Source organism: Micromesistius poutassou (genome assembly GCF_964030765.1).
Source record: "Micromesistius poutassou genome assembly, chromosome: 6".
NCBI classification, from domain to species: Eukaryota; Metazoa; Chordata; class Actinopteri; order Gadiformes; family Gadidae; genus Micromesistius; species Micromesistius poutassou.
The window spans coordinates 7824990-7839389 of NC_140276.1; the positions used below are offsets into that span (position 1 = coordinate 7824990).

A 14400-nucleotide genomic window follows, 5' to 3' on the forward strand; every position below is an offset into this window, starting at 1 on the left:
AAACTTGATATTCTGAACAATATTCTACTGTGCTGCATAAAGGTAGATCTATACACTGTACATTGAAATATATTAAAAAAAAAACAGATTTCACAGTTTTAAAGACTTTATTTAAAGTATAAACCGTTTTAAAACACTTTATTACATAAATTATTCTTTTTTTTAGCGAGACTATTATTGAAACTGAAATAATACAAAAAGCAAAATGAACATTTGTTACGTATTATACAAAATAAAATAAACTAATTCGCTAATGTTCATTTTGAATTCAACTGGTGACTCCCTTATGATTGTCATATAGTACTAAGAATAATAAATAATAATAAAAAAAAATAAATGAACAACGTAAGTAGATACCGACACTAGCTTGTATGTTCTCTGGACTCTGTGAAGGGTGTTTTTTGAACGCTCTGTACAGAAGTGCCTCGGTGAAAGTCTCACAATTCTATCGCGACTGAAACGTACAAAACTACGGCAGCTACAGTATACGCAACATCCTGAACTTTAGTGTAGTCTGAAAACACATGTAGTAGTAGTATACTTCTCCTCCTCCCACCATTCTGAAACAAAAACAATGCTAATGTGATTACCACTGTCCACAAATATAACCTTTTTGTTATTATTATTATTATTATTTTATTTTTTTTGAAGGGTATTTTATCATTTATTTCTCAGTAACTATTTTTCCTGTTTGTTCAAGCCAGTAGTTGGTGTTTTGCTCAGTGAGATATACACTCCAGCTCAGCAGGAGCATAGGTCCGTGGACATCGTGGGGCCTGAGTCGGGGAGATGACTTGTTGTTGTGGTGGTGTTGTTGTTGTTGTCGTCGTTGTCGTTGTGGTCGAACAGCCGTTTCACATTGTGATTCTGCTGTTTGTTTCGGCGCCATTGTGTGCTGTCCTCCTTGGATCCGTCGCTCTGATTGGTCGTACTCTGGGGAATGGCTTGGCCTCCCTTATTTGGTCCCTTGGCCTAGAGAGGTGTTTGTATTTTTTGAATGGAGACAAGCTCTCACCGCAGAACCCAGTGCAACGCTCACCCACCAGCAGCTGTCATGGCCACTCTCAGTGTTGATCCAAAAAATATGGGTAAAAATATCAATATCTTTTTTAAAAAGGGGAATTTTTTTCCTTATTCGTTAAGCAACAGGTTTGTTCTTTTTTATTTCCAAGTTCATCAGTGCTTTTTGAGTTGTTCAAAGTTTCTCAAAACAAAAGAAAAGAAACGCTGGAATAAACATTACATGTTTTTTGCCCGTGGCAGTAAAATCAACAATAACTTTTTATTTTCTCTGATAAGTTCTTCTTTTCAAAAGTCCCTGCAGCGTTCCGTGAGTTGGTTTTTTTATTCTCCGCGGGATTCGAGTGGCGCAAGAATGAGAAGGCTGGGTGGAAAGAACCAAAAGGAACGTGAATGTCGGCGAGACGGGACGGGAGGCGCGGCTCCGTCCAATCGGACAAGTCCCCGGGAATCTGTTACCTCCTGCCCATCTCGTTCTGTCTGAGGAACTGGATGTTGTTGCTGCTGTCGGCCAGCTCCGGGTACTGCTCCACGGGCAGTATATAGTACCCGTCGTAGCCCTGCACCCTGCCCGACTCCAGCAGCTGCTGTCTCTCCCCTTCCGTCCACAGACGGCTCCCCTCCTTCCCGTCTCGCACCCTCTGCTGCTCCCGGCTCCAGGCGCCGGACATGGCCCTCTGCCGCGCCTGCTCCAACAGTCTCACCTTCTCCTCGTCCACCACGTCCAGCGCCAGCCCGTAGCGCACGCTCAGCGCCAGCGACGGCGCGGCGAACTCCACGGTGGCGCCGCGCCTCGAGCGGCTGCTCACCGTCACGTTGACGCCGCTCTCCAGCGACTTGCGTCCGTTGGTGAGGCCCAGCGCCAGCAGGTCGCCGTCCGCCGCGCCCACCTTGACGAAGAAGTGGCAGTCGCGGCCGTCCTGCGTGTAGTGCGCGCCGTCCAGGTAGAGGGCGCCGTTGAGCACCAGGGCCACCTTGCGGCTGTCGTCGCTGGCCACCGACGACACGCCCGCCACCACGCGGCCCTCCTTCAGCGCCAGCATCACGCCGCGGCCCACGATGGGCGTGCTGGTGCCGAACCAGTGGCCCGGCTTGTCCCGCCGGCCCCGCCGCTCCTTGTTGAGCAGCCGTCCCTCCAGCGCCATGAAGGCCTGGTTGTGGCGTTCGGCCGCCTGCTGCACGCCGGTGATGAGCTGCAAGGGAGAGGACGGGAACGCGGTAAGGATCACTCCACCCCCCCCCCCCCCGCCCCTCGGGGATCGTGTCGGATGTCACTGGCTAAAGGTGCAGCCGTGGTTGGACGTGGACACAACGCAAGGACCCCGCTTCCACGCAGTCGTGAACCTGTTTTGGTTCTGGGTCGGGTTTTTCGTAAGTGGACCAATCACGGGCCTTGCTGCTGCTGCTGCACTAAAGTGAACATTTTTAGGAGGCGCACGTCAGGCCCTCGCGGTGGACGCAAGGAGGGTCCGCAAGGACGCACGGGGTCCGTAACGCCCTTGCGTTGCGTCGACGTCCAACCATAACTCCACCTTTACGCTCGCGCAAGCTAACCGCCGGGGACAGTTTGTATGAAAGCATGTTGAATCCAGACGGTTCACGGCCACAGCGATATCACTCATCTACTGACCGCCTCACAAACTATATCACTATATAACTATACTCATAAGCTACGAGAGCAACTCATTGAGCTGCACCTGACTGACTGAATGGCGTCATGCTGGACATGAGTTGTTGCTAAACCCGCCCGTGTACGTAATAGATTACTCACTATTTCCCTGGGAGTAAATATTTAGCCAGGTCTAAAAGTCTATCTGTCAAAGGACAGATATGGGATACAATTACATATTCATTCATTCAGGCATCAAAAGCACGTGCAAATTTGGAACTGTAAAAAAAATAGATTTGTACTGTTCATTATTTTATAAGGAGCGTGACTTAGGACCAAACACCTTGCCCCATTAAAGCCCTTTAGCGGACAGGAGCCAGGCTGCCAACACGCCGTCAGTGTCAGTGTGTCGTGGCGAGGCCTGGAGCGTACCTGTCCGTTCTCACAGTGCTGCGTCGCCTGCAGTTCATAGGGAGGCTCCACGAAGTAGAAGGAGTGTCGAGGGAAGCCGGGGATTATGTTACTCAGCTGGAAGCCAAACATCACCAGCCAGCTCTTCACATCTAGAGCAGCGGAGATAAGCAGGGGGAGATAAGCAGGGGGGCAACGAATACACAGAAAACCAGAAGTGAACCGTTCAGTTTGTTCAGGATTGCTGACTTGTTTAACCCTTTTGTAATCTCGTTACATGCTACTTTAGCATGACAGGACACTTGAAACCTAATTTGAAACGAGAAAAGTCTTTTAAGGCAGCATTTCTGAAACGTTAGGGTATCTCCCATTACATTTTGTTAATAGTAAAAAATAAAATATATATTCAACAATTATTCACCTCAGGCTCCGTGAATAGTGGAGCCTATTCACGGAGCCTGAGGTGAATAATTGTTTTAGTAAACACTACCAAAAATAAACAAGATGACACTTTTTGCCGGGATTTATTTGTTTTTATTAGCGGTTTTCTCACGGGGCATTTTGCGATGAAAACAATATCCCGAGTTTAAGATCTCAATCATGGGATATTGGCCAATATCCCGAGATAGCGAACCAATCAAATTGTGCGGTTCACGTCTAGCACATGCTAAATATAAACAGCATCCCTACGCAGCAGAACCAACCCGCTACGTCCCCTCTCCTCTGACCTGTGACGTAGTTCTTGATGTCCAGCATGTCGCTCAGCGGGTTGTTGTTCTTGAACATGTACAGGTTGAACGGGGCGGGGTCCTTGCCGATCTTGGGCCAGGTGGCGTAGTCGGGCGAGGTCCAGCGGCCCGCCAGCACGTCGTAGTCCCGCTGCGTGAAGTGCACCAGCTTGGTCAGCGAGTCGTAGAGACCGCCGTGGAAGCCCACCACCAGCTGGAACTCCGGGTTGGAGTCCAGGTAGACCTCTCCGTAGGACGTGTACTGCACCTGGAGGCAGGAGGCGCCACGGAGGGGAGGGTGGTTCATCAGGGAGGAAGGGTTAAGGGCTATCTGCCCGGGTACTCAATGCACATTAATGTCCGGAACAGCGTTATTTATTTAAAAGTTATTTTTTAAATTGCTTGCACTTTGAACTTTTTTTTTGTTATATATGAACATAAAAGAAGAAACAAGCAAACAGAAGAGGGCTAGGACATGACACTACATACATTTGAAAGTAGGTACAAATAAGAAAAGCATAGGTACAGTACACAATACAAATATATCCTCATTGGAATAGAATGAAATAGAATTAAGAGTCTTTAAGTTTGTAGCGATCCCATTTTTTCCAGTATTCCTCTCCTTTATCCTTTTGAAGCTGCAGCACAAAAGTAAAATTCTTCATTGCCTGGATAGAGTTTATAACGTTTGTTAAGAGTCTCATGGTAGGAGGATTCCTCTGAAGCCAGCATTTAGTAATTGCTTTTTTACTTGCAACCATGAAAATCTTCAGGAGGTATGTGTCTCCTTTACTGAGACCATCAGGGAACATTTTTGAAACAAATTGACACTGGAATAACGTGTCTGACATATGGATGCGTTCCTGAATTTCCATCTGGGGATCCATAAAGTGTGTTATTTTATATATATATATATATATATCTATACATAAGATCCTTTAATAATATCAACCATCATATCAGGTGTGCCGGCTGACGCGGGGCCCTTACCTGTTTGATCATCTGGCCGTTGCTGCTGAAGACGGCCAGGGGCGTGCCGGTGTTGTCAGAGGCGATGTAGTACTCCTCCCCACTGCTCACCTCCATGGCGAACAGGTGACCCTGACGGACAAACAGACAACAATACACTGCGGTCACCCCTCGGCATGGCTTTGATTTGATCGATATTGATAACTATTGATCATTTTAATGACCTAAAAAGACTAGGAATTACCATGCTGGATTTAAACACTTCTGTTCAATATTTAACATGACCTTCCACTGTTCTTCATTGATAAATACTCCAATGTCGATGCAACGATGAAAAACACTCAAATATTGTAGTATGGAACCGTGTTTGTGCAACAAACCCAGCTGCTAGACTCGGTGGTCCAGTCTCTTCTCGATATATATATAGAACATGTTTTATATTGATATTGATCAAAAGTCTATCCCGATACGATAACTTATCGTCTTATCGCCCAGGCCTAGTCTAAATAATCGCAATTCGATAAGATCCCCAAATGGTTCAGCCCCCCCCCCCCCCCCCCCCCCGCAGCCACCGACCGCCCCCAGCCTACCTGCAGGTCGTAGTAGAGGCAGGAGATCTCGGAGCTGGAGTGGTTGAAGATGTGTGTGACGCGGGCCGGGTGGTTGAGGTCGGCGTAGAAGAACTGCAGGTGCTGGCCCAGGCTGTTGCGCGTGGAGACGCGGCGGCCCAGCCCGTCGTAGTGGTACTGCACGCTCCAGCCGCCCGGCCCCCGGTTGTACGCCCGCAGCAGCTGGCCCTTGGAGTTGTAGTCAAAGACGTCGGAGCCGCGCTGGCTCAGGAAGCCGTCCTCGTCCAGGCGGTACTGCACGTCGCCCAGGCGCGTGATGCGGTCCCGCAGGTCGTAGCGCAGCGGCATGATGCGCGCACTGTTGCCCGGGTTCAGCAGGTGCAGGTTGCCGTTGAGGTCGTAGCTGTAGCGCCAGGTGGGCCAGTCGTTCACCTGGAGGGAGGGAGGGAGGGGGAGGGGAGGGGAGGGGAGATACACGGGCATTAGCTCAGGAGGTAGAGCGGGGTTGGCTGGTAGCCGCAAGGTTGCTGGTTCGATCCCCGGCTCCTCCTAGCGTGTCTAGAGTGTCGTGGTGTCCCTGAGCGAGACGCCCTCACCCTGACTGCTCCTTACCCGCTGGCTGTCGCCCTGCGTGGCTGACTCCGCCATCGGTGTGTGAATGTGTGCGTGAATGGGTGAATGTCAGTCAACACTGTAAAGCACTTTGGATAAAAGCGCTGTATAAACGAGGACCATTTAGCATTTATACACTCAGCATCTGACACACCTTGACGTCTCTAGAGGACGGTATGGATGCAAACTGGGCCAAATCAAACCAAGCGGCCTCAAAAGAACCATTGTTGATGGACGCTCCGATCCCACATGGTAAAGGTCTTTGCTTGTGAAACAATGACGCTCTTTCATTGTGGAACCAAGCGGTGCCATCACAATAAGAGGAACAGCACCATCTCTTGGGGAACATATAAGATTGCATTTTGTAATTGTAATTTGTAACTTGATTAACAATCATGTCCCAGCAGTTCTGTTTTTTAATATATTTTTTAATATAATTTTAACGGCAGTAGTTTAGTTTTTTTTGAATTGCACTGCAATTTTTTTGACACATGTCAGTAAGGAGCAGGGAGGGCTTTGGCGTCTTGCTCCAGGGCGCCTCCACAGGCAGACCGCAGGCAGTGCAGCGGATTGTGTCTTACTCATATTTATAGAAAAAAGCAAAAGACAAGGCATACTATACAACAACAACCCCCCCAAACACACACACACGCACACATACACACACACGTCAGAAACAAACACACACACACGTCACACACGTCACACACACACACACACACACACCCATCCACCCCCCCACCCACATACATACACACACACACACACACACACACCCACCCCCCACCCCCCCGACACACACGCGTGCGGTGCACCCACCTTGACTCCGCTGAGCTGCCCGTCCCCGTCGTACTCGTAGCGGTACTGGGTGGTGTTGGCGTAGGGGCCGATCTTCAGCTCGCGCTTCACCACGCGGCCCATGCTGTCGTACTGCACCGTCATCCAGTACATGAGCGAGCGGAAGATCTCGTACTGGACCTCCTTGATGCGGCCGTGCGTGTCAAAGTGCTTACTGAGAGTCATGACGGCCGTGGTGATGATCTGGTTAATGTCGTAGTAAATCACCCCGAACTTCCCAAAGTGCTCCACCTAAAGACAGCGGGGGGGAAGAAGCATGAGTGAGCGGAGGAGAGACGGTGATGGAGAGACGGTGATGGAGAGACGGTGATGGAGAAGAGACGTGATGGAGAGACGGTGATGGAGAAGAGACGGTGATGGAGAGACGGTGATGGAGAAGAGACGGTGATGGAGAGACGGTGATGGAGAGACGGTGGCGGTAGTTCAACCGGCAACTTTACTTTATTCATTTTGGATAGGCCGCCTTTGACGAAAACGTTTAAATTAGATTTTAATTGATGCTGTCGCCATGACAGCACATGAACCGCTTGCTGGCGGTTGGTCGGATGCGTCTGTGCTTTGATTATGCACGCCGTAATTAGGGACACCGTTAGACCTGCAAATGTCTTTCGCATTTCGGGATCTATAGCGGAAGCGTTTATGCAAAGTGACAAAGTACAGCGCATTCAGACAGCGATAAGCGGCAGCTGCTAAATGCTGCACACCGGTACATCTTGAACCCAGAAGCCTTTGGGCAGGAGTCAGACGGCCGAGTCACTACACTTACATCCCTGCACCTTCGACTGTAAACAGCACAATTATGTGCTTTACGAATGGCTTTGATTTCTGTTTCTTTTATTTGATCTCCTGTCTGGATGAATTGATTTTTGCCGTGGTGACGTCTGTCTCATTTAATGTTACGACCGCGGCTGAAAACCCGTTCCCCCGTTCCCCTGGAAGGTTAAAGGTTTTTTTTTATACGTTTTTTTTCATATTTGTCAACAGTCTCTTCACGACCTGATATCAATCAATAATTAAAATGCTCTGACAAGAAAAAAAAACTATCTGCAGCTGTTGCATATCTGGAATAAGTCTGTCCAATCATTTAATTTGGCCTAAATGAATTCTTTGGATAGCTTACCCATCTGCATACCTCCCCACTGGCTGCCTGCACACACCTGCCTTCAAACTCATTGTGCATGACTAGAGTCTCCCACAAGGCCAGGCCGACCTTTTGCTAAAGCGATCGAGGTAAGTCACATGTTTCGGGGGAGTGGCTTTGGCCTGAAGAGGGGGCGGGGTTTATCCAGTTTTAAACTCTCAAAGTCTAGCTGACTCCGGCTGGCGTCTCTGAATTGCATGCTGTCGTGGAAATATTAATCATAACTATAATACACAATTATAAACCCTTACATTAACCTTGTTTATATAATTACTAGTCAATCTAAAAGGAACTGTTTACATTCTCCTTGGACTTTAAGATACCACCCTTCCTCTCTCTAACTGAGAGAGGTCAAGGTAGTTCAGATTTGCATTCCCACTGGAGCCACTGAGTCTGATACTGAGGCCAGGCCAATCGACTGACTTCTTTGTTGTGTAGATTTGTTTAACTATTGCAGCCCTGTTTAACAGACTTGCAGACACGTCCACTTCCCCCATAGTGTTACAAATTAACTTGGCCTCTCCCGCCAATCCTAAATGCTCCAGAATGGTCCCTCCCACTTACCTGTGTTACCTGTGTATTCCCTACCCACAATGCAAACGTTTCCCTATGAGGATCTTGTTCACCCGTTGTCTCACTGAATGTATCCTTGGTAACGTCGCTACCTGTACTTTCCCACGATCATGCTCCAATATTAAATCAAACATTTCGCTGGCCGACGCGCCCTAAAAAGAAGCTTCTCTTCATCAACCTGCTCTACCTTTATTTAACGAAAGGCACACATAGACACAGAGGGCTTTAAAATAACAGAGCGACCATCTCAACAGTCTCTGACCTTGCCGGAGATCTCGTCGTAGCGGTACAGGTCGACGGGCAGCGGCGTCTCGCTGATGACGGGCTTCATGCTGGCGATGCGGAAGCTGTTGTCGTGGTAGGTGTAGTCGAAGCGGGCGTTCACCATGCCCTCCTCGCTGAAGCGGTAGATCTGCTTGTCGATCAGCGGGCCCATCTTGCGGTAGCGGATGGTGCAGGAGAAGCCGCCGCTCTGCAGGTTGACCATCTTCAGCACGCCGGCCGTCTCGTCGTAGCCGAAGGTGACGGCCGTGCTGTCGTACACGATCTCCGACAGCTTGGCCAGCTTGCCGTACTTGTAGAGGACGCGGCGGCCCGTGCCCAGGAAGTAGGTGGCCTGCGGGCGGCCGTCCTCGCTGAAGTCGTGGATGATGGAGGCGTTGCTCTCCGGCGGCGTGTAGGTGTTGCGGATGTAGCCCACCGACACGTGCGTGAACATGGTGTGGCGCGCCACGCTGGGCATGGTGACGGCCGTCACGCGGCCCGACCTGTCGAACTCGAAGACGTACTGCCGCTGGCTCTGCAGCAGCAGCACCATGGACTGGAGGGGGGAGGGGGGGGGAGAGGGAGAGGGAGGGGGAGGAGAGGGGAGGGAGGGGGGGAGAGAGGAGGAGAGGGGGGGAGAGGAGAGGAGGGGGGGGGGGGGGGCGAGGGAGGGAGGGGAGGGGCGAGGGAGGGAAGGAGGGGAAGGGAGGGAGGGGGGAGGGAAGAGAGGGGGAGAGAGGAGAAAGGTGAAGAAGGAAAGGAACAGAGGAGAGGTGAAGAGGAGAGAGGTGAACGGGGAGGGAAAGGAGAAATAAAAATGCAGATTAGGTTAATATCGTTACTACCACCTGGCCCCGTTAGTATTTTATATGGAAATGGATGATTTACCTTCTGTGAAATGGTACCAAGAGTCACTTTATCCCTCACCTGATTTACTGCGATCTTATCCCATTATCATAAAAAATCATTTCACCTCCGTTTACTACCGGCAAACGACCACACTCCCACCCCCTCCTTGGCCACCGGTGAACCTGGCATGCCCCCCCATCGCCCCATCCCCCCCAACCCCCCTCCCTCCCCCCACCTAAAGGCCCCGGCTCCGGGGGGGGGGGGGGGGGGGGGGCGGCTACTCACTTTGTCCAGGTAGCTGTAGCTCCACACCTTGCCGTCCACGAAGGCGCGGGACACGACGCGCCCCTGGGGGTCGAACTCGGTGCGCTCGCTCATGCTGCCGCGCTGCAGGCCCACCAGCTGCCCGGAGGCCGAGTACGAGACGTTGACCACGGCCAGGCTGCTGCTGGGCAGCCACATGGCGGGCCGGCCCTGCGCGTCGTACATGATGCGCAGCGTGAACTTGCGGTGGTCGTCGTAGATCTTCTCCGTGCGCGTGTTGCGGTCGTAGTCGATGGACAGCAGGTTGCGCCCGTGCGCCTGGGGAGGGAAGGGGGGAGGGAGGGAGGGGGGGAGGGAGAGAGGGAGGGAGGGAGGGAGAGGAGTCAGTCAAGAAGGATGCGGAGGAGGAGGCAATCAAGAAGGGTGGTAGGGGGTGATTTAAGTAAAATTTCTATTTATAATGAATTGATTTAACCTTCACACATTAACGTTTGCGTTTATCCAAAGTGACCTCCAGCGGATTCAGATCCATCCTACTAAGGAGCGTCCAGGGTCAAGCCTCTGGATTAAGGATGCCTTAAGTGGTCGCCACCACTTAATCTCTGGCCAGCACCGCAACACATCTTCATTTTGTATTTCTAACTATTTCATTTGAATATAAAATGTTAGCTTGTCATGCTAATGTTATGCACGGCACGAAGTGCACTCCTAACCATCCTTAGAATCAGGGATCCCTCAGTTCTTTTAAAGGAAAATGTCCTTGCCCTGTGGGGGCCTGGGTCAGAGAATGTCATAGAAGACCCTTTGAGACAGTCAATGATTAAGGAATGGAAAACCAACCCTTGGCTACGGTGATCGGCTGAGAGTCGACCGTTTATTCACGGATGCGTACGGCGTATTACTAGCCTGGGTATGCCCATGCTGCCTTGCACGCAAATTCATTTCACTCTGCTAGGCAGCCTGGATTCCATGGATCCGATTGATCCTCAGAGGGAACCAATCACAGAACGGGGGGGGGGAGGGGGGGCAGCAAGACGATGACGACGTCTATGCAACACCGAACCTCGTCGTTTGTTTATATCTATGGATCCAACACGGCAGCAGACGAGAAGTCACCTTTCGATGCAGCCTTAGATAGTGTCCTAAGTGGTTTAGAACGCCACCTTATTTTGAATTTTATTGTTATTGTCTATGAGCGACGTACAGACGCACTTGATAGCACTAACAACAATCGTAGCGCCCGATAAACGGCTCTGGGGGCATTCGTAAACCACGCCTCAAATACGAGAAAACGAACGTGATGGTTCCCAGACTAAATCCTCTTGAGGATTTGGGGTCTGGCGTATGACAGGCGTCCGCAGACATGCTGAACGGCGTGGACGCGGCGACGGCGGCGGCGGCTCACCCTCAGCTTTCGTCCGAACACGGTGATGCGGCCCTTGGTCTGCTCCTTGCGGAGGCGCCACTCGATGGAGTTCAGGCCGTTGTCGGTGGGCAGCGTGATGTTCCTCCGGCCGATGGTGGGGCTGACGGAGCCGGCCAGGATGTGGGGCTCCGTGTGGAAGCTGATGCCCATGCCGTTGGCGTACATCACCCGCAGGGTTCCGTTGTTGCAGAGCTGGTAGCTGTTCCGCACCTGGTCTGTAGGGGGCAGTGGGGAGCACAGGTTGAGAAGACGAGGTGAACCACGGACCCGGCGGCGGGCGGCAGCGAGGGTGATACGCGGGCGTCACCTCTGCTTTAGCTCTGTTTCAACAGACTCGGCGGTAATGCGTTGGATGGAAGGGAATACAAAGTGCTGTCTGATGCGGCCTCAGGGCTGAACTCAGGGAGAGCTAAGAAAGAAGACATCCGACGTTAACGTCGATCCATCCCCGGTGTTACAAAAGCCGACGGCAAACAGACGCATCGCGCTCACGTGAGACAACACGAAACAACCGCGCGTCCATTTAGTTCTTCATCATTTCCTCAGAGGTACAAACGGAGCCTTTCTGAATAGCGGACGTCCTGTGACTCGTGTTGCGCAAACAGGACTCTCCATCGCCGACCAGATGAGCGCGTTCACTCCGGCCTTGGAAAAACGTCTGACAGATGCGGGAGAAGACGGAGGCTTTTATTTTGTTAACAAAAGGTAAGGGGATCAGATAGTGTGTCTGCCTTTGAAGCCCTCGCGCAAAAGACGGTAATCCATAAGGCCAATTTGTGATAAAGCTATGGGCGGCTATTTAACATCCCTCAAACAGACAGGAGAGGCATTCTCTTTTTATTGGACAGCACACAGCTGTTGGATAAATCTTATGTTCCTCCCTATCGGAACCATCTCCACGCAACCCAGAGAGAGAGAGAGAGAGGTAGAGATAAAGAGAGAGAGAGCGGGAGATCGCACGAGCGATACAGAGAGAAGAAAAGAGGAGATAGAGAGGGCTGATAGAAGCTCGGGGGCAACAAGGATTCACCGCATGGTAGAGTGATGAGAGAGAATTAGAGAGGGAGCGAGAGAGAGAGAGAGAGACACTCAGAGGGAGAGAGGGAGAGAGAGAGAGACACTCAGAGGGAGAGAGGGAGAGAGAGAGAGAGAGACACTCAGCAGGGGAGAGGGAGAGAGAGAGACACTCAGAGGGAGAGAGAGAGAGAGAGAGACACTCAGAGGGAGAGAGAGGGAGAGAGAGACACTCAGAGGGAGAGAGAGGGAGAGAGAGAGACACCTAGAGGGAGAGAGAGAGAGAGAGAGGGAGAGAGAGGGAGAGAGAGAGACACTCAGAGGGGGAGAGAGGGGGGCGAGACACAGAGAAAGAGAGAGAAAAGGGAGAGACAGAGTGAGCGAGAAAGAGTGAGAGAGAGATAGGGAAGATTGTTAAGCGAACCCAGTCAGCAGAGAGTATGAGTGTTCGTGCGTGCGTGCGCGCGTGTGTGTGTGCGTGCGTGCGTGCGAGAGAGTGTGTGCGCGTGCTTTGAACTGAATCACACACACACACACACACACACACAATGCTGCAGGGAGCCTTAAATGACTCACGGCACTCTGAGTAACTTAGTGGGCTTTCAGCAGCTCCTGCTCTGCTGCTGCCGAGCGCGTCTACACTTTATTATTATTCCGCCACCAGAACGCTGCTGCTGCTGTCGTCACGCAGACTGCGGGGGGGGACCAGTAGCCAATTATTCTTCCCTTTTCTTACTCTCTAAACACACAGAATAAGCTCAGGGATCATGGGAGCTCGGTCAGAGGCTACGTGTGTGTGTGTGTGTGTGTGTGTAGATGGGGGTGTGTTTAGGGGGTTTTGAGTGTGTGTGATGGTGTGTGACTGTGAGTGTGAGTGTGTGTTTTTAGGTGTGTGTGTGTGTGTGTGTGTGTGTGTGTGTGTGTGTGTGTGAGTGTGTGTGTCTCTCTGCAAGGAGAGGTTGTAGGAGTGCACTAGGGAAATATGGCGCATTCACTTACATCAGTTAATGAACTTAGTCTGAATGATATTTAAAAGGCAAAGACGCCTCACTGGGAATAACAATTATAGTGGACAAATGTGACTCCATGTCAGAAGAAAAGAGAGAGAGAGATAAAAGGAGATAGAGAAGAGGGAGTGAGAGAGAGGGAGTGATAGGAGGAGAGGGAGAGAGAGAAAGAAGGAGAGGGAGAGAGGTATAGAGAGAGAGCGAGAGGGGGGGAGAGAGAGAAAGAGAGAGAGGGGGGGGGGAGAGAGAAAGAGATTCCTCTGTTTAAAAACAACAACTTCCCCGAATCTTTGAACATAACTTCAACATTGGTCCTCGGTGATGAGGTTAAGTATTATGAACAGGATGCATGCTCTGCGCACGCGCGCGTGTGTTTATATGTGTGCGTGCGCGCGTGCGTCTGTGTGTCTCGTCGTGCGCACGTCTCAGCAGCGGGCCGTGGGGGCCCCGTGGCCCGGTCGGTCCCCCCCTCACCTTGCACTACGGTGTAGGACGCCTCCACCGACGACAGGTTGGTGACGATGGTCACGTCGTCGTCGCGGCTGGAGCTCTCCACGTCGATGTTGATGGAGCGCTCCATCTCGCGGTGCAGGCTGGTCACCATGCCCGTGGGGTACGTCACGTTGGTCAGCCGGCCCTCGCTGTCGTACCTGCGGTGAGAGATGAGTAGAAAAAGAACAAACGATCAAGCAGAAGAACTTTTTTTTCCACTTGGAACGGAACTGCCGAGAATCCGGCGCAGTTCTGAAACCGACCACCGGGGGGCAGCGGCGCGCTGGGAACAGCGGCGCAGAAGCGCAGTGCTGCAAGCTGAGTAAAATATGCGAGGCTCATACATTTTGTGTATCAGATTACTAGGAAAAGGGCCAGAGAGGCTAAGCTGTTAGATGTACACCTCGAAGACGAGACTCGGGATACTCCTCTATCACTAGCTGAAGCGTGCGAGCGCACACACAGGCAAACACACACACGCACACACACACGCACACAGGCAAACACACACACACACACACACAAACACACAGGCAAACACACATCCTCATACACACACACACACACACACACACACACACACCCACACACCCA

At 51.3% G+C, this 14400-nt stretch overlaps 1 protein-coding gene across 1 annotated transcript in view; it reads right to left on the reverse strand.

The window, feature by feature from the left end:
- Positions 1-1360: 1360 nt before the first annotated feature.
- LOC311344801 (teneurin-2-like) overlaps positions 1361-14400 on the reverse strand; it is a gene marked incomplete at its 5' end in the record, with an annotated part of 17771 nt that continues 4731 nt past the window's right edge. Inside the window, 10 exons of the mRNA XM_084469140.1 lie at positions 1361-2213; positions 3062-3192; positions 3769-4036; positions 4759-4869; positions 5328-5738; positions 6738-7007; positions 8753-9310; positions 9889-10185; positions 11273-11508; positions 13789-13964. Coding sequence (XP_084325266.1) covers positions 1476-2213; positions 3062-3192; positions 3769-4036; positions 4759-4869; positions 5328-5738; positions 6738-7007; positions 8753-9310; positions 9889-10185; positions 11273-11508; positions 13789-13964 — 3196 coding nt within the window. The 3' untranslated portion in view covers positions 1361-1475. The remainder of the gene's footprint in view (positions 2214-3061; positions 3193-3768; positions 4037-4758; positions 4870-5327; positions 5739-6737; positions 7008-8752; positions 9311-9888; positions 10186-11272; positions 11509-13788; positions 13965-14400) is intronic.